At 36.4% G+C, this 26,273-nt stretch overlaps 1 protein-coding gene across 1 annotated transcript in view; it reads left to right on the top strand.

Moving 5' to 3' along the window:
• Nucleotides 1–1,922: 1,922 nt before the first annotated feature.
• Nucleotides 1,923–26,273, top strand: part of LOC120623801 (elongation of very long chain fatty acids protein 4-like) — a 32,299-nt gene continuing 7,948 nt past the window's right edge. The window contains exons 1-5 of the mRNA XM_039890050.1: nucleotides 1,923–1,985; nucleotides 15,675–15,774; nucleotides 16,791–17,059; nucleotides 17,466–17,637; nucleotides 22,823–22,950. Of these exons, the coding sequence (XP_039745984.1) occupies nucleotides 15,696–15,774; nucleotides 16,791–17,059; nucleotides 17,466–17,637; nucleotides 22,823–22,950 (648 nt within the window). The 5' untranslated portion in view covers nucleotides 1,923–1,985; nucleotides 15,675–15,695. The remainder of the gene's footprint in view (nucleotides 1,986–15,674; nucleotides 15,775–16,790; nucleotides 17,060–17,465; nucleotides 17,638–22,822; nucleotides 22,951–26,273) is intronic.

The raw sequence follows: 26,273 nt of genomic DNA on the forward strand, positions 1-26,273 counted from the left end.
AAAGATATTTCTTCCCGAAGCCCTCGAATGTTTTTTATGGATTTAATAAAATCAAAACATACGCTAATTATTATGAAAATTAAGCTTAATTTGCTATACTCCCTGGACAGTTGTTATTGTTGTTTGACTTAACAATTATTCATTGTAAAGTCAACATCTCCTGAGGATGCTCCGGTTTGGAGCGAAACGTGCGTAGAGGGTACATTGCCGAGGTTCTGTTTGGTGTGGAGTATACGGATTGAAGTAATTATAAATTACACCATACAGATTCTCCTGCTGTTCGCGGAGTATAGCAAATCAAGCTTAATTTTCATAATATATTATAGGTTTCTGCAAAGTAACGCCTGCTTCTATCCAATATACGCTAATTAAGTCACTGGCAATAGCGAGCTAGTGACAATTATGTCATAAAACAACGAAACAAAATCTGCTGCATAACTTAAGAGGCTTTAGCTTTTTCGATGTCGGTTAAAACGTATACATTCCAACTTTCACTTCACAGTCCAGCATTCGGAGATGGAGAGCATGCGGTCATTAAATTACGTCGGCTAAATTATATAGTTCTAATATAAAATTAAAAAGTAAGTATTATATAACGTAATGTTATATTTCTTAGGTAATAGTTAACTAGTTACGTTTACTTTAAGTATCGCATGTCTTTTAATATGTAACAACATTTTAAGTTTATTTATAGTTTTTTATCTCGTTTTGTTGTGGTATCGTTATTCATTTTATTTCGTCTCTAGGTGGCATCATATTGCTGGGCATTTCTCCACTTTGGGATATGACTTTTTTATAGTTCGTATTGCATAACATTTATATCAACTCATTACCGGCTCTCGGGTTGCACGGGTCTCCACTCAGTGAATGGGGTTAGTAATATTGATGGACCGAGCAAATGGCCCACTTGAGTGTAAACAATTGCCTATAAGCAGAGATAATCTTCTCAGGTCATACAAGGAACGTGTCCTACAAATTTCCACCTTGTGTCTGACCTCATATGCCTGTAATTACATTGGTAACCACGCCTATCAGACCCAACACAGCGATGCTGCTCTGCGGTAGAAATCCTTTCCGCGAAGATCTCTGTCATAAACAGCTCAACTACTAACCTCTCCACTACTGGAGGTTGGCCAGCTGAGCCAACTTCTCGTGGTCTTGCGCCAAGCGAAACAATGTTTCCAAACATACGATATTTGTCCATTTACGGAACGACCAACTCTTCTACAGAACTTCTCATATCTGATATGTTCACGTAAAAATACTCCGAGCATTGACAACTAAATCGCTTTGGAATATAAGCTACTTTAGTTCTTAGGTGCTAACAGTTACAATTTAGCGCAAGGATGGAGGACCCGTTCCTCAGTTAGGAATTTTAGCCTTCAGGCACACGACTATATTGTTTGTTATAGTAAATTTTATACCTACCAGTATATTAACAGTTTTATAATTTTAATATTGATGTGTAATATATACATTGGAAGTATACTTCACTCCGGTTAACCAGACTATAAAATGAAGATCTGAAAGCCTACGTTAAGTTTAGCCGGACCAAATTAATGGTTTCCCATTACAACTAACCTTAACACGGGTATATTCTGTTTACCCGCAGTGGAGTTTACTTCCAATGTATTTTGTATATTGTTGTATGCATTTTTACATGTGCTTATTTGAAACAATAAAATAAAATAATTTGAGTTAAACATGTGATTTACTCAAATTATATTATAATCATAATCAGAAGAAAAACTTTTAATACATCGTTTCGCAGTATTAACGTAGAACTGTATGAAAGTGATGCAAAATTACGTAACCTAGTGTGTAAAGTGCACACCCCATATCACGCTGCCGTGTAGCTATCGTCGATGCGCCTGCGCAAGCGAACCTTCAGTAAGCGCTGGGCAAAGCTCGCGCGCGCAGGCCGCGTCAGTGTGTGTTTGTATTTGTGTGTGTTGTGTTACGTCTCTGACAAATAGGCATTAAGGGTAAGTCGCCTCGATTTTATTAACTGCTAACTAAACCCCGCCACAATTTTCTATAGGTCACTCTGTTTTACTGTTTTTATTTAAACTTCTTTCTTTTATAATTCCCGTTGGAACTAAGGTTTAAAAAATCGTGCTGTCGACCATTTTGTAGATTAATGCATGGGAGTATTAATTAATAAGTTAAATAATTCGTAATTACAAAAAACTACTTAGTTCTTATAACGATGAACCTGTGTGATGAACGTTAAATCTCCGCTCGATGTAAACATACTTATATACGTATCCAGTTTATATTTATTAAAATTTTCTCCTTTTCATTTTAAATAAATTTCTAAATTAAGCTAAACTAACATGTTGAACAGAGCTGTCTTTTTTAATGGGAAGGATGGACGGATGGATTGAGAAAAAGGACGGATGGATTTAATTTATTTTAAAGATTTGGGTATGACTGATTTAGCACCAAAGTCAGGAGATATTATAAATGTTTGGCTGTTGACATCCCATATACTAAAATTCAAAGAATAGTTATGAAAGTAGCATTTGTTCCCTCATACCTCATAAAACACTTATAAATTTTACAACTTATGAACAGTTAGGTATTCTATTCTATAATTTACGGCTTTTCCGGTCTCTTTCATTCAATTTTCGGGGAAATGTCCATTTTTAAGCAACTTTACACCACGTCTGGCTTTAACTGTGAAGGAAAATATTTTGGAGAAACCTGCAGGCCTGGGAGTGTCGACCACTGTGGAGAACTCTTCTCATTCTAGGAAAGACCCAGAGGACCATGTCCACATCTCGTTACGTTATTTATTTCCAAATCTATACTTATAATAAAACTGTAACTCGAAGATTTCTGTACATTTAATATATTTTGATATTTTTTATAATCGATACTGAGTCGATCTGTCTGTCTGTCTGTCTGTCCGGGCATCACGAAAACTACTGAACGGATTCAAATAAAATTTGGTAAAGTGGTAGCTGATATTCCGGGTCAACATATAGGCTACTTTTTAAACAATAAGCTTCTCCCGGGAAATGAGATGAATATTTTTATTAATTTTACTTCATAGCTCCGTTAAATTTAAACCGATTTTAATAATTCTTTTATTTGAAAGTGTATACTATCAAGCATGTATTGTGAAATTTTAATGAAGATCGGATAAATATTGTCGGAGATAAAGGACATAACTATTCACAGATAACAGCGAGTCGCAAAGCATATGGGACAGCGATCGAATGCATGCGTACCATCCTACTTATATTATACTCGTAAATACGAAAGTTTGTGAGTAAGGATATATGGATGGATGGATAGTTTGAAATGTTTAAAGTAATCATTATTACCTACAAAAAAGTCTGGGAGGCTAAATGCCTAATTGTTAGGACGCAACCGCTTTTTGTTATAATTTGTCAATCAAAACACGGGTACAATCTTAAGATGGTGACGTCCCTACCAGATCCAAATAAATAATAATTTCTCTTTAAATTATTCAAATTGGACCTATCGTTTAGACGTTACTACGGGTATAGAAATGCTAAAAGATATTAAATCCGGTAATAACCGATTTGGTGCAGTCGAAGTTGCGCGGGTCATCTAGTTTTAAATAAATGAACTGAATATTTATATTGACAGACACACTCTTGATATTCATACCCCAATTACGTCACATTTGACAGTCAACTTGCTGTTCAGCCGATGGAAGTTACGATTTGAATAATGGCTCTTTGATTACTCGTAACTCATTCTTGTGTATTCAATTGCGATCAATGATTGTATGACAACGGCTCTGAGATTTATCCACGAGGGATATGCTTAAAGAAGTTGGACTGTGGGACTATCTAAAGGTGGAATTATGTTAAATTAATCATCATGATTAATCAATTGCCAGCCCACTACAGGGTACGTGTCTCCTCTCAAATAAGACTTAGAGGGTTTAGTCCGTAGTCCAACACGCTGGCCTAGTTCGGATCCAGATCCGGACTCCAATCGCCTTAGAGAACATTTTGGAAAACTCTCAGGCATGCAGGTTTACCCACGATGTTTTCCTTCACCGTTGAAGCAAGTTATATTTTAACGCACTTACATTTTGTAACGCACATAATTAGAAAGGTTAGAGTTGCGTGCTGGGATTCGAGCTCGGTCCCCTGAAAATCAAGCGCATTCCAAAATTCGCTTGCACTGCAAACGAGAGCTTATAGAACCTGTCTTGCGGAAAGGCATGTGCAGTGTCAGCATACGACATGATCTCAATTCGAGGCAATCCCATAAAATCAATCTTTTTGCTTCAATGTTGGAGGCGTTCAAATTTGTTCAGCTGGACCTCAGTTAAATTAACATACTATAATATAAATCGTAATAATGTATAATTATATTATAATTTACATTGCTCTACGATGATTTAGGGAATTTATTTTAATAACATTGACAAAAAATCAAGTAAAAACTTATTATGCTTTACTATTTACATAATACCAGTGAGCTTACATATTAAATTGATGCATAATATACGTAAATTATTTTGCCTTTTATTTTTATAATATTCCCCTCCTTACCTAATAATGTGTTGCATCCTACTATTTTTTTTTTTCACTTTTAATTATTTTTAAAGGCTTCTACCCTGGTCTAATGCGCCAGATTTTTCTTAAAAAAACGCGTAGGTTGATTTTTTAGACCTGCATCTAATTTATTGTTAATAAGTTAAGTATGTAAGTTGGTAGTAGTAGAGATTTTTGTGACAGAGCTCGTCCGGTAATACCGCCACGCTTATTTTTACCGCCAAGTAGAATTGCTAATTTGGTCTGAAGGGCCGGTATATTACTATCGTACTGTTAAGTTACTTAACAATTATTCATTGTAAAGTCAACATCTCCTGATGATGCTCCGGTTTCGGAGCGAAACGTGCGTAGAGGGTGTATTGCCGAGGATCTGTTTGGTGTGGAGTATAAGGATTGAAGAAATTATAAATTACACCACACAGATTCTCCTGCTTCTAGCGGAGTATAGCAAATTAAGCTTAATTTTGATAATATATCATGGATTTCCGCAAAGTAACGCCTGCTTCTATACAATATTGAAGGGCCGGTGTAATTCCGGGTACATGACACTTTATTTTTTTTCATTTCACTACAAATTAGCCCTTGACTTCAATCTCACCTGGTGGTAAGTGACGATGCAGTCTTAAATAGTAGCGGGCTAACCTGTTACGGAGTATGGTAGTCATACCCCAAATCGGTTCCCACGCGACATCGCACCGGAACACTAAATCGCTTTGTCGGTAGGGTGGTAATTATCCACGGCCAAAGCCTCCCGGCCTCCTCACGGCCCACCAGACCAGAGAAAATTCAGAAATTATAAATTCCCAAATTACCCCTGCCGAAATTCAAACCGCTTACTTAAATAAACAGCGCTCACCGTTGGCCATGGAGGTCCTTAAAACTAACGAGACGGAGAGAAGAAAAATAGAACATAATTATCGTTATACGGAAACTTGAAACCTAATTAACGAGCTTATGTTAGTTATAATTATTAAATTAACTACTTCTTGCATGAAATTAATATGGGTTTTCTTTGTTATAATTAGACAAGTAAATTAAATATGCGATTTTTTCGTTACATTTTATGACGACTTAATAAATGTTGATGAAAATTGGTAATGAAATAGCAAGAATTCCAGAGACAAGTTCTTTGTTTTTCTTTGTTATAGACAAGTAAATTAAATATGCGATTTTTTCGTTACATTTAATGCACGACTTAATAAATGTTGATGAAAATTGGTAACGAAATAGCAAGAATTCCAGAGACATAAGTTCTAAGGATCTCTTTGATTCTGATTCGATTCCGTTGAGATACTCCGAGCTATGCTCTTTCCATCGCTCGCTGAATGGCTCTGAGGAGCTTAGGAGCCATAAGACTTCTTCTTCTTTGAGTCCTTCAACACCTGGTGGTGCACTGGGCCGAGACTCCTTTTGTCCTATCCCGAGCTGCAGACTTAAGCGTGTATTGGATAGAAGCAGGCGTTACTCTGCGGAAATCCATAATATATTATGAAAATTAAGCTTAATTTGCTACATTCCGCGAACAGCAGGAGATGTGACAATGTGACTTAACAATTATTCATTGTAAAGTCATCATCTCCTGAGGATGTTCATAATGACTTAAGCGTGCTCCAATAGAAGTTAGAAGCCTTCATTTCCGCTTCCAGAGACCGTTTCCATGTTGCCTTTGGCCCCTTCCACGATCCCCCCCCCCCCCCCCCCCGGTTGCCATTGAAATGCTTATTTTTGGGCACCGGATGTTCGGCGTAAAGCGTGATCTATCCAGTGCTATTTTCTACGCCCTATTTGGTTAAGTATGGGGTTTTCTTTAGCCCAGAGATCTGAATTTGAAATTATTTATGTACTAAATTGTGAGAGGGAACATATGATACATGAAGTTCTCGTCCAGCTACCCCAGGATGTGAGTTAGATGATTTTATTGTGGCATGGGTCAAATAAGTTCCAATAAATAAATAAATAATAGGTAAATATAAACAAATACATAAATAAATATACTACGACAATACACACACCGCCATCTAGCCCCAAAGTAAGCGTAGCTTGTGTTATGGGTACTAAGATGACTGATGAATATTTATTCAATGAATAATATACATAAATACTGATAAAATACATATAAACACCCAGACACTGAAAAACATTCCTGTTCATCACACAAACATCTTCCAGTTGTGGGAATCGAACCCACGGCCTTTGACTCAGAAAGCAGGGTCGCTGCCCACTGCGCCAATCAGCCGTCAAATATACTACGACAATACACACATTACCACCGAGCCCCAAATTATGCGTAGCTTGTGTTATGGGTACTAAGATGATAGATGAATATTTTTATGAATATTAAACATAAATACTTTAATGTAGGTGCATATGAACACCCAGACACTGAAAAAAAATCATATTCATCACACAAACATTTTCAACTTAATGACTACTAAAAAGATATGCAATATATCTAAATATTAACTTAGAGTTAGAGTTGATTAGAGGAGCCCTAAGACTTGGTCTTGGTAAAATCTCAAAACAAACTTGAAACACTGTAAGACATTCAGCCCAACGAAGCTCTCATTTCACTTCGAAAACTGGGGTGTGACGAATGAATGCGTCAAGTTTTATTGTAGACAACATAAAGAAACATGGCCGGCAGTTAATCACTTGTCTGGCTAAGCTATAGCCACATTAAGCGAGTGGTCTAGCTAGGCCTCTGTAGGTGATTGCGTTAGATTGTGGATCGTTAATATATTCCATTGGTCATGGATAGTTATAGGCAAATTGGTATAGCGTTAACATGTCTCGTCAATTAAGATCAGCTAAGGATCAATGGTTAATATACGAATTGTGAATCAATATCTTAACATTGAAGCGGTGATAGCCAAAAGGGACTTCGACTTCACTTTAGGGGGGCCGAGTTCGAATCCCAGCACGCTCTTCTATTACTTCTTTTATTATAAGTATTTATGTTTATATAATTCATAAAAATGTTCGACAGTCATCTTAGTACCCATAACACAAGCTACGCTTACTTTGGGGCTAGGTGGCGATGTGTGTATTGTCGTAGTATATACTTCTAGTTTTTCTAAGTAATGTGCGTTTTAAGCAATTAAAATAACGCTTGCTTTAACGGTGAAGGAAAACATCGTGAGGAAACCTGCGTGCCTGAGAGTTCTTTATAATGTTCTCAGCAAAAGCCAGCGTGGAAAACTACTTCCTAAACCTCATTCTAAGAGGAAACCATTATCCATGCAGGTTTCATCGCGATGTTCTCCTTTACCGTTGAAGCAAATTATATTCTTGCATTAAACTGCTGCTGGGATTCGAACTCGGCCCCCTTAAAGTGAAGTCGAAGTCCTAACCTTAACCTTATACAATCTAGGGTTATTCAAGGGGCGGATAAACAAATCCCTTAAAACCCGGCAACGAATCGGTGGCTCCTCTGGTGCTGCAGATGTTTATGAACGGCGGTGATCACTTATCATCAGGTGGCCCACTTGCTCGTTTGCCCGCTATTAATATTTAAAAAAAAAAAAAAAAAAAACCACTGGGCTATCTCCGCTACACCTTTTATATTGTAACCTAGTAAAATATCATTATCGTCATCATCATCATATCAACCCATTACCGTCCCACTCCAAGTTACGGGTCTCTCAGAACGAGAAGGGTTTAGGCCGTAGTCCATCACGCTGGCTAAGTGTGGATCACAAGACTATGTCACCACATAGTCATTCGATAGTCTATTGAAAATACGTAGATTTATAATTTCATTTAGAGAACTGCTTCTTATATACGGTCCTCTGGTAAATGAATTTCTCATGAATAGTAAAATAAAACATGAAGAATACAAAATAAATAGTGCACGCGGGGATTTTAGTAACAGTTGTGCAGTATTCATGCAACACAAGCGTAGGTTATGACTGGCCATTTACCAAGATCTGAATTGAATAATAACGCAGCTTTGTGCTTTGCATAATATTATAAAACGCACTCTATCATATACCGAATAGAGTGTTAATTTCAACAAATAACAATCTAAAACTTTCATTATATGGAACTTGGAAGCACGAAGTATTCAATAATATTCATAATATATCATTGAATTCCGCAAAGTAACGCCTGCTTCTATCCAATACAAATATAATACTATTCATGTTCTAAACATGACACAAACGTCATCTTTAGTAGGAGTTTAGTTAACATTAGGGAGGGGGGTAACTCAGGGACGGGATTGGACTAAGTGCACCAATTTTCTAATTTCTTTCCTAATTACTCGCTTAATCCGGGAATAAACCGTCGCGACTCGTTGTGCTTAATCAAACATACGAACCATAAGACCAACGAGTTACTAAAGAGGTTAACAGGTTGTAAAACCTCAATCACCACTTCGAACAAAAGTAAAAATAAACATTTAACCTGCATTTGACACAGAATGCTTTCTCCCTCTTATGTATGTTTAAGCGTATTTTTCTCTCATCACTTTCACTCGTCAATCATTAAAATTAACAATGGCCGTCCGTTTTGCTAGTCACTTCTCTTGTACGAATGACACGTGTTGTTATTCAATTGTCCTCAGTTATATGGGGCTTTAGAAAGCTTGTATTTTGTCGGCTGATCGGACACTGCGTGGCGAGCTTTTATGAACGCATTTTTCAATGCCGGAAATGCGTGCCGATCTCGTAATCGACACTGGATTGGCAAATTCAAAAACTTGTCAATATTTTGTAAGCAAAATATTGGTAAGTTTTCACCCGCTGCTTTGCTCGCTTTGATGTAGAGTTAACTATAATTTCAGGTTATTCATTTTTAAAACTTATAATTCCTTCGGTAACAGTTCATTTTCTTGATTAAAGAGATGTAATATTGCATTTTCTGGTAATTTGACAATGTGTGTGCCAAAATGTCATGATATTTGGTTGAGTAGGGTTGAATAGTTTAGGTTTAAAGCATTTATTCTGAAAAGAAACAGTTTTTCTTAAAAATAAATTAAAATAAACATGAAGAAGTGGAGTGGAATATATTATCTAGTGAGTGTGATACAAAACTAACTTTTTAGTTTTATTACATAATTGTTTATTAATAAATATCATCAGTGACGGCCGACTGGCGCAGTGGGTAGCAACCCTGCTTTCTGAATCCTAGACCGTAGGTTCGATTCCCACAACTGGAAAATGTTCGTGTGATGAGAATGAATGTTTTTCAGTCCAGTATATTATAAGTATTTATGTATATTATTTATAAAAATATTCAACAGTCATCTTAGTACCCATAACACAAGCTACGCTTACTTTGGGGCTATATGGCGATGTGTGTATTGTCGTAGTATATTTATTTATCATGATGATATTTATGAATGAATAATTCTTTTTATATAGGTATATATATGTAAATAGGCGATATAAGAGCAAGCGAATCAACTGCTGTGAAGCGATTACCATCTCTTATGAACATCAACGGCATAGCGGGGCCACTGATGCGTTTCCGGCTTTTAAGGACTTGGTTTTACCACCCCTTTAACAACCCCCAAATTGTCATTTTGATAAAACACAGTCTATAGAAAATTGGTCCCAAAACCATCTCAGTTATATAAATCCCGTTATTTTTCCAATGATATCTATTTATTTATTTCATTGTAATGAAAACATTAGACATGTATCCAACGATTTCTGGCGTACAACAAAATATCAATGATAAGTACATTCAAGGAGTATACTTGATAATTTCTATCCATACAATATCATATCAAATACAAAAGAGCAACTGCTGAGTTTCTTGCCGGCTTCTTCTCGGTAGAATCTGCCTCCCGAACCGATGGTAGAGTCACTACACACGGACAGACTTGACGTTCCAAAAGTGCTTGTATTAGGCCTACTTGAAATAAATGAATTTTGAATTTTGAATTTTGAACAATATCATGTTCAATTAATATCATCAATTTCATTAAAACTATAAATTAAAAACATTAAGAAGTCATTCAATTATAAGTATGACAAATAAAAAAATATTTTTATTTCTAACCAAAATAGTTTAAATCATCGTTTTATTAAACATTGTCATCGTTCTCCTATGTCAATATATAAATGTCATAATTTTAAAACTAGTTATTATAATGCAAAACTTATTAATTTTCCAGTTACTAATTTTCCATACTAAAATTCGTATACGTTTTGAGCTCTAAAGTTGGCACATCTCATCTGACGAAAACAGTAATAATATGTACAATAAACATTAAGCTATCATCTGGAAAACCAGGAAAATCTGTACGATGCAATTCATAGTTTTTTTAAACAATATACTCCACATAGAGACGATATCGAAGCGAAGCTTGAATAGAGACTAGCGAGAACATTTTTGAAGATCTGTTTAGTGTGGATTTTAAAGATTGAAAAATGTATTAATGGCATCGTACAGATTTTGCTGCGTTTTGCAAAGAAGGCTTCGAAGGCATTATGTTCAGAGTATCACAAAGATCCGCAGATTAACGCCTGCTTCTATATGATTGTATAAAAACGTTTATTTTATTTCCGTAATTAATTAATTTAACTTTCTATATCTTTTCTAGTTATAATATGAAGATTATAAGTTATATATTAGAAGTATAATTTATCTTTTACTTTTTACTGTACAATACAGGTTGGATTCAACGAATCCGTACTAAGGAATGGTGATGGACGTGATTCGCTTCGGAATGTGTTTTGGAACTAATCACAGCCTGTAAGATAATCAATAGCAGACTGTAGCAGTAGTACAGAACGACGCTTTCCGTTTTCTGTTTTACTATCTCCTGTAAAAAAAAATCAACCTTACTTCATTATCGTAACCTGTATGCCAATATCATTATTTGGTCGCCTATTTATAAATAAAGCATTCACAAAATGATCTCGCAATTTATTTATATTATGGTAATTGGTTTTTCGGGTTGTATACCCAATATTAACACAAGGTAACAAGTGCTTGTTAGCGATAAATGGAAAATTATGGGCAGAGTTCGGCAAAGGTAATTACACGTGTCAAAAAGTAAAAGTACGCATAAGTCACACTACAATTACCTTATTAACATATTCACGATAGAAGACAGGTTGTGGTTCATCCTATATAACTGTTGACGACCTCCCTGACACAGCGGTGAGTGCTGTGAATTTAAGTAGGCGGTTCTGGGTTCGATTTGGGAATTTATTATTTCAAATCATGTCATAGCTTTTATTGAAAAACTAAAATGTTGACTATAGCTAACTTCATGGTGTCGGTTTTTTGTCATGGCGTGCGCGCGCATCGTAAAAATTTACACTCATAATTTTTCCCTAACGCGCCGAAAGAAGTATAACTTCAAAAATATTTAAAAAAAAAGTATCAATGAGGAAATTCCGGTCGGATTATAAATAAATATCACCCTAATTGCTGTTTATATCCCAAGTTTCTCAAATGGCTATCCGTACCATAACTTTGAAGACTCTGAGAAATTCTAAAGCTTTTTAATTGATCTCACTGATGTGTTAAACTTCCTAATTTACTCGTGTCAATATAATAATATCAAAGTTGAAAAAAGAACTTACAGAAAAAAGTCTAAAAAATGGCGACGTAAAATAAGCGAAATTGGAAAAAAAAAAAACTCCGAAATTTGTTGCTTTTTTGTTGCTAATTAGTAGCTAAAAAATTAATTTTTTTGCTCTAACCGATCGCATAAAATCCAAGCCATGAAAGACATCAACATACCACCGAAATTGATATCTTTGACAAGAATGACCCTCGAAAAAACAGACTGCAGAATAAAAATCCAAGCAGACCTCTCGGACTCCTTTCTGGTGAATGACGGTTTACGACAAGGTGATGCGCTATCTTGCCTGCTTTTTAATATTGTGCTAGACAAATGTATGCAAGCTTCAAAAATTGAAAAAGACGGCACCATTTTCTATAAATCTGTTCAGGTTTTAGGATACGCCGATGACTTGGACATTGTAAGCAGATCTCGACAAGCCCTGAACAATGCGTACCTAGCACTAGAGAGTGCAACCCAAGCAGCGGGAATGTGTGTCAACCAAGATAAGACTAAGTACATGCCGGTTTTAAGCGTCCAAAAGACCCCACTCGAAGAAAGTATTAAAATTGGCACGAACACCTTCGCCACAGTTAGGGATTTCGTATATCTTGGTTCTCTTGTCACGGCGGACAACGAAATATCATCTGAAATTAACAGGAGAATCACATCGGCAAATAAATGTTACTTCGGACTTTTACCTTATCTTCGATCAAAGATTCTGTCGAGAAGTCTGAAAATACTCGTCTATAAGACCTTGCTCCGGCCAATACTTACATATGGCGCAGAATGTTGGGTCTTAAGCAAGAAAGACGAAAACAGTCTGCTCATTTTCGAACGAAAGGTCTTGCGACGAGTGTTTGGTGCTATGCAGGATAATGGTTTTTGGCGCATTCGGTATAATCACGAGCTATACGAACTATTTAAAGAACCGAATGTCGTCAGAACTATCAAACTGTTAAGAATGCAATGGGCAGGGCATGTGCAACGCATGGAAGGCACGAGAGCGCCAAAGAGGTTGATGGAGGGCACTTTGGAGGGGCGTAGAAGCCGAGGATGACCTAGGGGTCGGTGGAGTGATGGAGTTGAGAGGGATATGAGGGTTCTGGGAGTTCGGAGCTGGAAAGAAGCAGCTTCTGACCGCCTCAAATGGAAAAATATGCTTGACCAAGCCAAGGCCCACCCAGGGCTGTAGAGCTTTGATGATGATGATGATGATGATGATCGCATAAAATCGGCAATAACGCTAACTTTACATTAAGATAGCGTGGGAATCACTGAATGTCGACTGATCAATCAAGCAAATAAGGGTCAATTTGTTGCTAATTTGTTGCTGGAAGATGCTTAGAAAAAAAAATAAAATTGATATTTTTTATAAGGGAACTTTAAATTGGAGATTTTAACCTACCACACCCGTCTGTCTCATTCTGAAAACTATTCAAAATAATTGCTATTTTTCATTCTCATTCAAATATAAATAATAGTAAATAATATATAATTTTTGACTGAACTGAACCCAAGTGCCCGGCCTGTGGCCGGGCACCCCTCATATACATGTTCTAACTTAACCTAACCTAAATCTAGTTTTGATCCCTTTAGACTTTAGATTCAAGATTTAATGTGAATATATGCATTAATAAAAACTCATTACTATTTTAATACTAGTTATGCTGCTGTTGATGCACTGATGAAAGCCAGATAGATCAGTGTTTAATCGTAGTTGCCGGTGGGCTTAGGTCTAAAGGAATCCAAACTAGTTTTAAAAGGTTTGGATAGGTTAGGTTAGGTTAGAACATGAATAAGACTTAGGTTCAGTTCCGTTTAAAAAAAAATAAAAACAAAAAACAAAACGTACCACTACAAAGTTCTCTTATTTATATTAGAAGATATTGTAAAATAACAATAAGTTTAATTTTTTTTTTTTTTTTTTTTTTTCTAAGCATCTTCCAGCAACAAATTAGCAACAAATTGACCCTTATTTGCTTGATTGATCAGTCGACATTCAGTGATTCCCACGCTATCTTAATGTAAAGTTAGCGTTATTGCCGATTTTATGCGATCGGTTAGAGCAAAAAAAATAATTTTTTAGTAACTAATTAGCAACAAAAAAGCAACAAATTTCGGTGTTTTTTTTTCAATTTCGCTAATTTTACGTCGCCATTTTTTTAGACTTTACAGAAAAAAATGGATATACGAATAAGTTATTTAATATATGTCTGGGAATTAAGTTTTTGATTTCATTTATAACTCACTAACGCCGCCTGATCAGAAAGTCTAATTAGCTAAACTAACTACGTAAAAAGTCTAGTGAGCAATATGTCTAATTATTAGAATGTCTACATAAAATGGAAAGAAAATAACTAACGTAAGGCTAAAATAGGCACTTATGAAGCGTATCTACCTACATATAACTATATATATGTTTCCATAATTATGGTGACAACATTCCTTGGTGTTAACCTAAAGGAGGGTTTCAGACTCGCCCTGGTCTAAGAAGAGTTTACATAGCCTCTATACTTATTTAAAAAAAAAGTGATTTATTTGTCCACATAAAAAAAATTAGTTCCCACTTGTGTACCAGAAAAACTGTTATTGTTATTTATATATTTTTCAACTTTTGTCATGGCGATAATATAAGGGGTTTTGATTGCGAGAATTGATTGCTTATTCCCAAAAGCTGAAGAATTGGTTTGTGTGTTTGAACCATAAAATGTTTTAAACATATCTACCTAGCCCCAAGTCAGGGGTAAGTTGTTACAATAGACTTATTTGATTAATTGTCAATTGAATAGACATACTAACGGTAAAAGCAATCAAATGTATACATTATTTGATAGCTTTTGTGATATTGGTAATTATCTAAAAATTGTAACAACGTGCCCCCCGCTTCCCTATATCTCTCAGTAATTGACGGGTCGTTTGGCAAATTATTTCATGCTTTAAAAAGCCTGTTTATTTGAATATACATGCGGTTACTACTAGTGCGTTCAGCATAAATTTTGAGAAGTAAATTATTCCCGTACCTACAAACTTCATCAATCCGACCAACCGCGTCGCATCGCCCGTGCTGTCAGTTTCGCTAATGTTTTTTTTTTTTTGCTCGATCTAAGGGTTGTAACGAGCACATGTTTAATAGCCTGTTACTTCTCTAAGCAATTGAGCTGAAGATTTTTTTTTAATTTGACGTACTTCCAATCCAACCAAAAAACGATTTCTTCGTAATTATTGTTCATAGACAATGTAAAGATATAGATTCTTTATATAACAAGAATATATAATATTATCTCCGTAGACGTAGGTATATACGTAACTTACACCTAGGTATTATATATAAAAAAAGTAATAGAAGTCACATGATTTTAATTTTGCATGTGATGTTAGGGGCTTTATCTGATTTCTTTTAGTAAAAACTAGGGCGGTGATTTACTCTAAACTATTAGGTTTTCAGTTCGGGTTTCGGTTTCATAGATAAGTCCCACAGTCGGTACATAATGTAGGTACTTCTAAAGCCTGTGAAGTTTTATTTCGGTTTTCATGTAATCATTTCATACTGCACTGAAATTTAATTTATTAAAAGTTTTACTAAACCTTTGTTTTTTGTCTTGCAGATCGTATGAGATTCCACAAAAATGGCGAAAATCGTGAACTCGACGCAGAGTGTCCTGAAAGATACTTACGACTATTATTTATGGACCTTGTCACTTTCAGGTATGTTCTTATATTCGCTGGAAACTAAAATTCACTAGCAAGACCTAGTTTTGCTAGCTTTAAAGTTTTGAATACCTACTTTGTTACCGCAACGCAATACTGTATTACTTCGTTATTGAAAGCGTTATTTCTGGCAAAAATTAAAGTGGAATTATTTTAATATTTCCTTTTTCTCGGGGTTCGAATCCCAGCATGGACCTCCAACTTTCCTAAGATACGTGAGTTTTATGCAATTAACATATCACTTGCTTCAGCGCTGCCGGAGTGCAGTGTATAATGTTTTTAAAGGCGTGTGTACACAAATCCGCACTTGGCCAGCCTGAACCCTTCACTCTCCTCCAACAACCCTCATTGTTGGAGGAGACATGTGCCCTGTAGAGGGCCGGTAATGGATTAATATAAAGATGATGATGATGATGTATGCATGTGTGTTTCTTAGTTTCCATCTCTCTCTCTTTTTGTGCCTCTCCACTACTGGAGGTTGGCCGTCAGCTCAGCGAACTTCTCGCGGTCTTGCGCCAAGCGAAACAATGTTTCCACGCTTACAATATTGGTCCATTCACGGATGTTGCGCAGCCATGACTTCTTCCTCCTTCCAACACGTCGTTTGCCCTCAACTTTGCCCATCATTATGAGCTGGAGCAGTTGGTATCGCTCATGTCTCAAAACCTGGCCCAGATATTTGACTTTACGCTTTTTAATGATAAGCAGTAACTTCCGGTTTAGTTTCCATACAAGAGATTAAACTCCTGAGCCAATGTTGATGATTCTTATGTCAATGAATTACCAAGGCTAATGTATCTTAGGTATTGAGTTTTTGTTTAAAAATCTCGGTAGGAACTAGCCGGCGCGGAATGTTTATAATAATCTAATAATAAAAGACCCATCAATCCACAATGGAGTAGTGTAGTGGGTCTACACATACCTTTTCGACATTCGAAAGAAGACCTGTGTTCAGCAGTCATGAGTCTGTAATATACTGATGATGCCTATGAAACGATAACTTTTTATTGCAGACAAAAGAACCGAGGGATGGCCGCTAGTAGATTCACCAGTGCCAACAGTAATCTACACACTCATATACCTATTCATAGTCTGGATCGGGCCTAAGATAATGAAAAACAGACGTCCCTTCAAGCTCACATGGCTCCTAGTCCCTTACAACTTAGCGATGGCCGCTCTTAATGGATACATAGCAGCTAAACTACTGACAGCCTCGTTCAGATTGAGATATAGCTACATATGCGAGCCATGCCGGCAGAAGTACGACGCCGATGAATTACAAGTGAGTACTTTGGAACACGTTATAAGTTGGATGTGTCTTTACTCTATGTGTGTGTGTGTGTGTGTGTGTGTGTGTTTGTGAGTGTGTGTGTATGAATGTATGTATGTATGTGTGTGTGTGTGTGTGTGTGTGTGTGTGTGAGAGAGTGTGTGTGTGTGTGTGTGTGTGTGTTTGCGTCCTTCTTTGGCATCATAGCTCTTGAACCGATGAACCGATTTTGAGTTCACAAAATGGCGAATTCAATTTTTTGTTCAGAGCTCCCTTAGTATGGGTATCAAATGAAAATGCTTGACTAGTATATATACGAGTATAAACTGGCCCTGGAGGCCCTGGGTCCGCTTCTCGGTTCGTGCCGTTATTGACATTTTTCCCTAGCTATTATTTTAATGTGTGGTTTTTGTTTTAGATAGCCAACGCTGTCTGGTGGTACTACTTCTCGAAGCTTCTAGAGTTCTGCGATACGTTCTTCTTTATCCTGAGAAAGAAAGAAGAACAGTTAACCTTCTTGCATGTCTACCACCACTCCACAATGTTTGGCTTCTGGTGGATAGGAATCAAATGGGTTCCTAGTGGATCTAGTAAGTAATATTGTTCTTATGATATTTATTCGTCCACGTTTTTCTCTGCTCTTTAAAAATATCGCGGCACCGTTACTTTTAACAAACAAAACAAAACAACGTATACAATATGACTGCACAACGATTTCTTCCAGGCAACCAATGGCAAGTAAAACAAATACAGAAAATAGGTAGGTGGTGCATATATATACATAGGTATACCCGTAAAAATATTTCATTACTTAAATAAATATATATAATATATTTACAAAAATACTTGTAACTAAACGCAAATAAATAAATACGTAACTACCTACCTACTATATATAATATATAAAATGATATTTTCTTAAAAATAATATAATAAATTAAGTATAAAATAAATAAATAATTATTATCAAACATAAAAATTAAGAATGAAAAAAGAGTAGAAGGGTGCAGTGTGTAGACAAAAGGCGATCGTTCACAAGTTTTTTAAAGATTTGGATAGATTTTGCCACTCTTATAGTCACAATCCCTGCTAATATTATAAAAGTCAATGTAAGTTTGTTTGTTACGCTTTCACGCAAAAACTACTTAACCGATCTTCATAAAATTTTGTACACATGTTCTTGAAAGTGTTAGAAATAATATAGGATACTTTTTATTCCGACATTAAGCTAGGTTCCTTTGATAGAGGGGATAAAAGTGTTTGACGATTTTACACCATAACTCCGACAAATTATAATCGATTTAAATAATTATTTTGGTACTTTAGAGGCTATAATATGTGTTTAAACTAGCACAAACTTTGTGTAGATCTGAATGTGGTTGCAGATAGAGGACAAAACTCCTCATTTTAAGGCTTAGCGATACTGAATACTCAAATTTTTTTAGACTTACAACAAAATTGAATGCATGAAATCAATAAACAAAATCAAACGCAGACGAAGTCGCGGGCAACAGCTATATTTTATATGAGTATTAGTATGGATTATGGATAGATAAATAGTTGGATTGATATAACAAAGTCATCGATACCTTACATCAGTCACACCGGACACGACAATATATTGGGTACCAAGTGGATAAAGTGAAGTGAAGTTTGCATTTTGATTATCATGATTTGAATTCATACTACGAGGTAGGACATAGGATTACTTTTATCCCGATATTAAATGCAGTTCTCGTGGGAGAGGGTTTGAAAGATGTTGACGATTTTTGTTTTCTTTGGTACAACCACTATGTGGCAGTACGCTGCGTTCCGTCGTTTAAACAGCTGTATCTTTACCTACCGGACAGTATTCATCATATTTTGTGACATACTTGTACAGCAGAGTCACAAAGTCAAAGTCAAAAATATATTTATTCAAGTAGGTAGTGAGATGATGGCGATAACCATATCAGTTAACTTAAAATTAAGCTACGAGGGTTCCAAAACTATTTTATCGATTACGAAGTCCTTTGTACTATAATAGGACTTTTTCATAAACTTACGTTTAAAATAAACTTTGAACTTTTTAAGTCAATGAGTAGTTTATTGTAGAATTGTGTGCAATTTCCTTTTAAAGAATTATGAATTTTATGTAACCTAGTATATTGCACACACACCAAGTTTATTCTTATAACATTAGAATGTTCAAATTATTGCAGTCACTTTTTTATTCTTTCTTTCTTACCTACCTGGTATAATTTTTTTTTAAAACATCCAAGTATATATTAAAATTAGCAGTCGAGTCATTTAGGAGGAGTAAAGTGATAACGCATAGAATTGTTATATATATTACTATTCGTTAATCGAGGATACTATCGTCCCATTTCGTATAACTCGCTACCCTACAATATTAGATTTTTGACGACCTCCCTACCTGGCGCAACGGTGAGCGCTGTGAATTTAATTAGGAGGTCCAGAGGTCCAGGGTTCGATTCCTGGCCATGGAAATTTGGGAATTTATAATTTCTGAATTTTCTCTATTCTGGTCTGGTAGGAGGCTTTGCCCGTGGCTAGTTACCAGCAACAAAGGCGTGGCGCTAAGCGATTGAGTTATCCGGTGCGATGTCGCGTAGAAACCGATTAGGGCTATGACTACCATACTCCCTTACAGGTTAGCCCGCTACCATCTTAGACTGCATCATTACTTACTAATAGTTGAGATTGCAGTCAAGGGCTAACTTGTAGTGGAATAAAAAAATATATAGGCTCCTTCGATTCAAGAGTCGATTGAATAGGCATCTACTAGGTAAGCTTGCTTCACCACTCACAATTAGGTTTATTGCTAGCAAGTGCTGCCGTGTGGTGTATACAGTTGTCCTTATCTTCCTGGGAGTTTCGATCGAGGCGACTAAGGGATTATAACGGAGTACGGGCTGCAGCGAATTCCGTACTACTACTAATATCTACTGTGGTTATTATGGGCTAACCCTCACGTTAGGAAAGATCTTTAGTCCAGCATATAGGCTATTGATTGATAAAGTATTAGTCCATACATTAAAGAATGAATGAATACACTTTTATTGTACACCAAAGAAAAAAGTAGTTACAGAGATATAAACAGAGAGCAAGAAAGCACAATTTAGTGGCCTTATCGCCGCATAGCGATTCCTTCCATGCAACCTAAGGCGTAAAAAGGGCAAAAAATAGAAAAAAGTGAGACCTACTCTCATATCGGGATAAGGAGGATTGAATAATGAACCGTATCGTAAGTAATTAGAAGCCCTCAATCCTGCTATTTAATATGTCTCCATTAATTTAATATGTCAACAAATTGTACTCGTATACGTTACGTTGGGCCTAACCTTTTTGACCCCGAATAACGTCGTGCCCGCTCAAGGAATTTTCTACCAATCTTGAGTTTAATTTAATTTCGAACCAGGCTACCCTCTGATATCGAGTTTGTGATTGAACAAGGTATTTATTTTACTACTCACCGACAGACGTTCACTGGATAACCACAGAATTAAGAAACTACGGAAACCGTGTACACGACTAATATTGATTCTTAAAAACCACTTCACTTTAGTAGTGTATCTCAAACGGGCGTTTAGTGACTTCATTGCATTTAGCAGTTGACGGTAATTATTTTCCTAATGTTCTAAACGTTCACCTTAAAATGGGGAAAATTGGAAAAGTTTGTGAGCGAGCAACATCCTTCCGAGCGTGAAGTTTTCCCTGCTTTTGGACACAATGCACTGGCTGATTAAGGGTTCCATATGTTCTTAACTCTATGTAGGTAAATATATTATTTTTCCGTAACAAGTTAGTTCTTCGCTGATATCTTTTTTATAGAAGTAGGGTTCTTTGCGGCAGAGGTGAGTTGAAATACTGTGTTTCAATCTGAAGTGCCTGGTTGCCGCCTGCCAGTACAATTACAGACGCGTTAAGCTTAACACCTACGCCTCGGGATCAGTGGCGTGCATAGAGGGTATGCACAGGGTATGCTGATGATATAAAATTAAGAAAATATCCAGTATGAGTTCTAAATACTAGGGTAGGCTTTTAATAACTCTTACAATGTCTTTCCTTAAGTTTTTTCTGTCTTACTGGATATTTTCTTCATTTTATATCATCTGCATACCCTGAGTATACCCTCTATGCACGCCACTGCTCGGGTTGATGGACACAAGCCTGCACTTTTCAGGATGCGTTCCTTGCATGCTCTGAAGAGTGAAGCTATATTTATAGGCGATGTTATTCCCCTTACTATCAGACTGGCCATCTTCCTGGTCCGACCATTATAACTATGACTGGAAAACCATTTCTTATCTATGTAATATTATAGTATGTAGTATATTGCTTAAATAGGTATATACTTGTATATATTATGTATAATATGTATGTAGTTTTAGAATTTATGAGTAAGTAGTTTATTAAAATTATTTTGTATATATATTTTTTTAACTGAAATTGCTGCACCAACCCGTTCTTTTGTTTTTTTCCTAACGTCAAAGGTTGTCTGGAAGAGATCGCTTTAGTGATAAGACCGCCTTTGCACACTCTTTTTTTTTTTTTTAAGTTTCTTCTGTATTCGTGTTTAGTTTATATAAAATGTGTGTGCAATAAAGACTTAAAACAAACAAACTATTAACAACTCACCTGGTAGGGGACGTTAATGCTCACAGAAACTGTCCTGTCTCGTAAGCTGGACAGTTCACGATTACCTGTGATAATGAACTGTTTTGGCATTACATAGTATATAGGGAGTACACATTCTGTGGAAAAACTTTTTTTTTTAACAAATAAATATACTATGCCAATACACACATCGCCAGTGGCGTGCATAGAGGGCATGCACAGGGTATGCATATGATATAAACTAAAGAAAACCTCCGGTTCCCGTTATAAATACTTAAATTTATAACGGGAACCGGAGGCTTTTATAACTTTTGCAATGCCTATCCTTAAGTTTCTTATAACTTTTACTGATTATTTTCTTCATTTTATATCATCTGCATACCCTGTGCATACCCTCTATGCACGCCACTGCACATCGCCATCTAGCCCTAAAGTAAGCGTCGCTTGTGTTATGGGTACTAAGATGACTGAAGAATATATTTTATGAATTTTATTCATAAATACTTATAATATAAATACAAACACCCAGACACTGAAAAACATTCATATTGACCAGGCAAACATTATTCAGTTGTGGGAATCGGACCCACAGCCTTCGACTCAGAAAGCAGGGTCGCTGCCCACTGCGTCAATCGGCCGTCGAACTCTCTACCTATTATGGTTCATGAGATGGAGTGGATTGGAAATAATGGACCGACATACTTCTTAGTAACACTATATATTGTATACTCGTAGACTCGTATTATTCCCGCACTGCGGGTGCAGAAACCAACAACTAGGTATCCCAAAAACAATACAATGTCTTTGTACTGTTAGAAAGAAACTACTCATGGAAAAAATGTCGTGAATTTTTTTAAGTAATACAATCTTAGTTATTTTTTTTTGGTGTAAAAATGAATTTAGATGATACCTATTCAAATTGAGCAATTTATCTGGATTTTGGGATAGCTTTCGTTTATTTCGTAAAATATTGGACCTTTTGAATAAATTCACCGCAAAACGAAGAATCTCATTTTCGCGGGTCGTCCATTCCGTGACGCTTTGGGCTTTAAGCCCGGAGCGACAGTTTTTATAAAAGAACAATTCTTGTGCTCTGTTATATATATGTTTATATTTTGTTCTTCTTTTTGTCATATAGTAAAAACTCCTTTTCAGCCTTCCTGCCCGCGATGGTCAACAGTGCTATACATGTCCTTATGTACACCTACTACGGTCTATCGGTCTTCGGGCCCTCCGTTACCAAATACTTGTGGTGGAAGAAGTACCTCACCATCTTGCAGCTGGTAAGTTAGTTATCTTAAGACGATGGTAAAGATGCGAGAAATTTTATGATGTATTTGAAAAACTGTTGCCGTCGCGCTAAGTCCGAACTGGAATCAGTTTGGGCTTGTCTTTCTCCATAGGAACGATGGGGACCGATTTAACTTATAAATTTTGACACGATCAACATATACCACTATTTTCTCATCCTAAACTGAGCCGATTCAAAAATGTTAAGTACTCAAAATTCAAATTAATAATTTCTTTATTCATGTAGGCCTATCACAGGCACTTATGAAGCGTTCATACATATAATATGTTTACATAATTGTAAGGGGATGTTGATAACTTCGTTCGCCAACTTATACCTAAAGCTACGAGGGTTTCAAACGCGCCCTGGTCTAAGAAGAGCCAACAACAAACTTAGCCGGGTAATTTTTTTTTTGTTATCACCATCTCACAGTTTTTTTATATTCAGCTATGAAGCTAGAGCAATTCACACCTAAGCTTTTTTATCGTTTAAGTAATCCTTAATATTATAATAGGATTTTTCTGTAAGCTTACGTTTTATAATATAAACTTTGACTTCTATGTATATCTTATTTTATTTCATGTTATTTTTTATCATATTTGTTTTAGAGTTTTCTAAACATTACGGTAAAACGGTGATTTTCTGGTAATTTTTGAAGGATTTTCTAAAGTAATTAATCAATCAATCAAAAATAGTTATATTTATATATTATAACTAACTTTATGCAAAAAAGCAAGTGAATTGGTTGTTTAGTCATGAAGAGCAGGAAGGACAAACAAACACACAAGTTAGGATTTCTGAAGATGAAGTTGGTGGAGAGTTAAAAAATCCTGGTTATTTCCAATTCACTCGACGTACTTTTAACTCATATTGTACAGTTACGTAGAGAATTCCAAAATCCTACCGTTTATTGAAGGCTGGAATGCGACGTTGAAATTTCTTTCTTTATATTATGGTATGACAATGGGGAAAAATTCCTATTTGACGTTGATTGGAATGTGAAGACCGTGTAGAAAACATGAGTCGTATATACCCGGATCTTGTTAGGGTGAGAGATTTGATAAAATTAACTAAATTACAGTATAAAGGCTCCGGTTAAAAATATATTTTATTTATTCTTTAAAATAATTGTTTTATAAATATAACCTAAAATAAACTATTTAAAACTAAATAAAATCTAAAACGTCCTCGAAACCACCGCAGCGAGGCACAGTTCCTAAGATGCTGGCAGCATTGCCCCTTTAGATGGCCAAACTAATTCGTTGGCCAAGGTAACTGCCCGCTCTAGGATCACCGGTAGACTCGATAACCCTTTTCGATAATTCTTTGAAAAGAGCTCTTGCCTCCGGACCCCACGGTCCCAAAATCTCTACTCCAAAAGGAACAAAAATGAAGCTGCTATCCAAGTTTTCATATTCACGCCTCTTGGCCTGCTCGGCACTGGTAGCAGCCGCACCCACCATTGATGAGGTGGCCTGGATGTTTGATGCAGCTAGGGTATCAACACAAGTTGCATCCCACAGAAGTGACCTTCCAAGCCTCCAAGGTATGAACGTCATACCATCAGGTCTCTTGCCATCGCTCCGCGCCAAACCAATAGGTTCTAATACAGCTGGTACGTGAGCGGTAGCAAGAGATCGTCGGATGATGTCGTTGATGGTGCTATGGCGAGAGAAGCGACCAGCGCTTCTTGAACAGGAGAGTCCATGGTGACCTGTCACCGCAGTGGCATCGATGAGGCTGAATTATAGAGGCGCCAAGCCTAAGACCAATCACCACCGACAGAGTGGTGTGGTCTAAAAACGGTTAAAATATATATATTTATTTTTTCTATTTTACATACAAAGTAGTCTTTGACTGCAATCTCACCTGATGATAAGTGACGATGCAGTGTAAGATAGTAGCGGGCTAACCAGTTAGGGAGTGTGGTAGTCATATAATAGGTTTCATCGCATTGGAACACTAAATCGCTTAGCGGTACGTCTTTGTCGGTGGGGAGTTACTAGCCACGGCCGTAGCCTCCCACCAGACCAGACCAGTGAAAAGTCAGAAATTATAAATTCCCAAATTGACTCTCCCGGGTATCGAACCCGGAACCTAATATTGAAATTCACAGCGCTCACCGCTGCACCTGAGAGGTCATCAAAAATAAATAATATCAATTGTTAAATTGTAATATTGGATTTTGAAATTTCTTTCCTTTAAATTGTCTGTAAAATATGCCTTATAAACTGGTAATACTGTGGAGTCACAAAAAGATTTCAGCATCATCCCATTACCGGCCCACTACAGAGCACGGGTCTCCATAGTACAATGAGAATTGGTTAAGACCGTAGTCCACCACGCTGGCCCAGTGCGGATTGGTGGACTCCACGCACCTTTAAAAACAGTATGTCAACACTCAGGCTACAGGTTTCCTCACGATGTTTTCCTTCACCGTTGAAGCAAGTGATATCTAATTGCTTAAAACGCACATTAACTGGAAAAGTTAGAGGTGGGTGCAGGAATTCGAACTGGCCAACAACAAAAAAAAAAAACCCGATTAATATTTCAAAAATAGAAAAATATATGACTTCAATTGTGATCTAAGAGTGTTTTGTGGCCGCGAGGTCCTTTTCTGCTTTCGACATTCAATAAATTCCTATTGCTCGCGGAGTTTTTTATTTTCACCAATTAGGGATAAAATAATGAGCTTGTTTCTACAATTATCCATTCATTTATGTTTATTCGTTGTGATTCTTTTTACATGTTTGGAACCTTCGCAGCTTTCATTTTATATTAAAAGTGGCACCGTATCCTCTTAATAATGTAAAAATATGTATGAACGTTTCAAAAGAGTCTGTATTAGTATTGTAGAAAGCCTATTTGAATACTGAAATTACAATTTGATTAAGGCGGTAAAAGGAATTGTCTTATCACGTAAACAGGTCATGTTTACTTTATAACCCAATTCCCTAGGGAATTAATTTGCTGTAGGTTTCCTTATTTATTCAATAAATCTGAACGTGTTTTGCGCTTGTTTTAGACCAAAGCCTCAAGTCTGCCAAAGCCTCAATTTTGTTTATAAATCGTATAAGTCATATCAATGGCAATAAGTTCTAGAGAAACTATAAATTTTGGTTTATCATCATCGTCATCACTTCAACCGATTAAAGTCCACCGCTGGACATAGGTATTTTGTAGAGAGTTCCACCACGGTCCTGGCCCGCTTGTTTCCATCGGCTCCCAGCGACTCGTTTGATGTCGTCTGTCCACCTCGTTGGGAGCCGACCAACACTGCAAATTTTGGTTAAAATTAACGCTGTACTTTTTGCT

The sequence above is a fragment of the Pararge aegeria genome, chromosome 5 (assembly GCF_905163445.1).
Source record: "Pararge aegeria chromosome 5, ilParAegt1.1, whole genome shotgun sequence".
NCBI classification, from domain to species: domain Eukaryota; kingdom Metazoa; phylum Arthropoda; class Insecta; order Lepidoptera; family Nymphalidae; genus Pararge; species Pararge aegeria.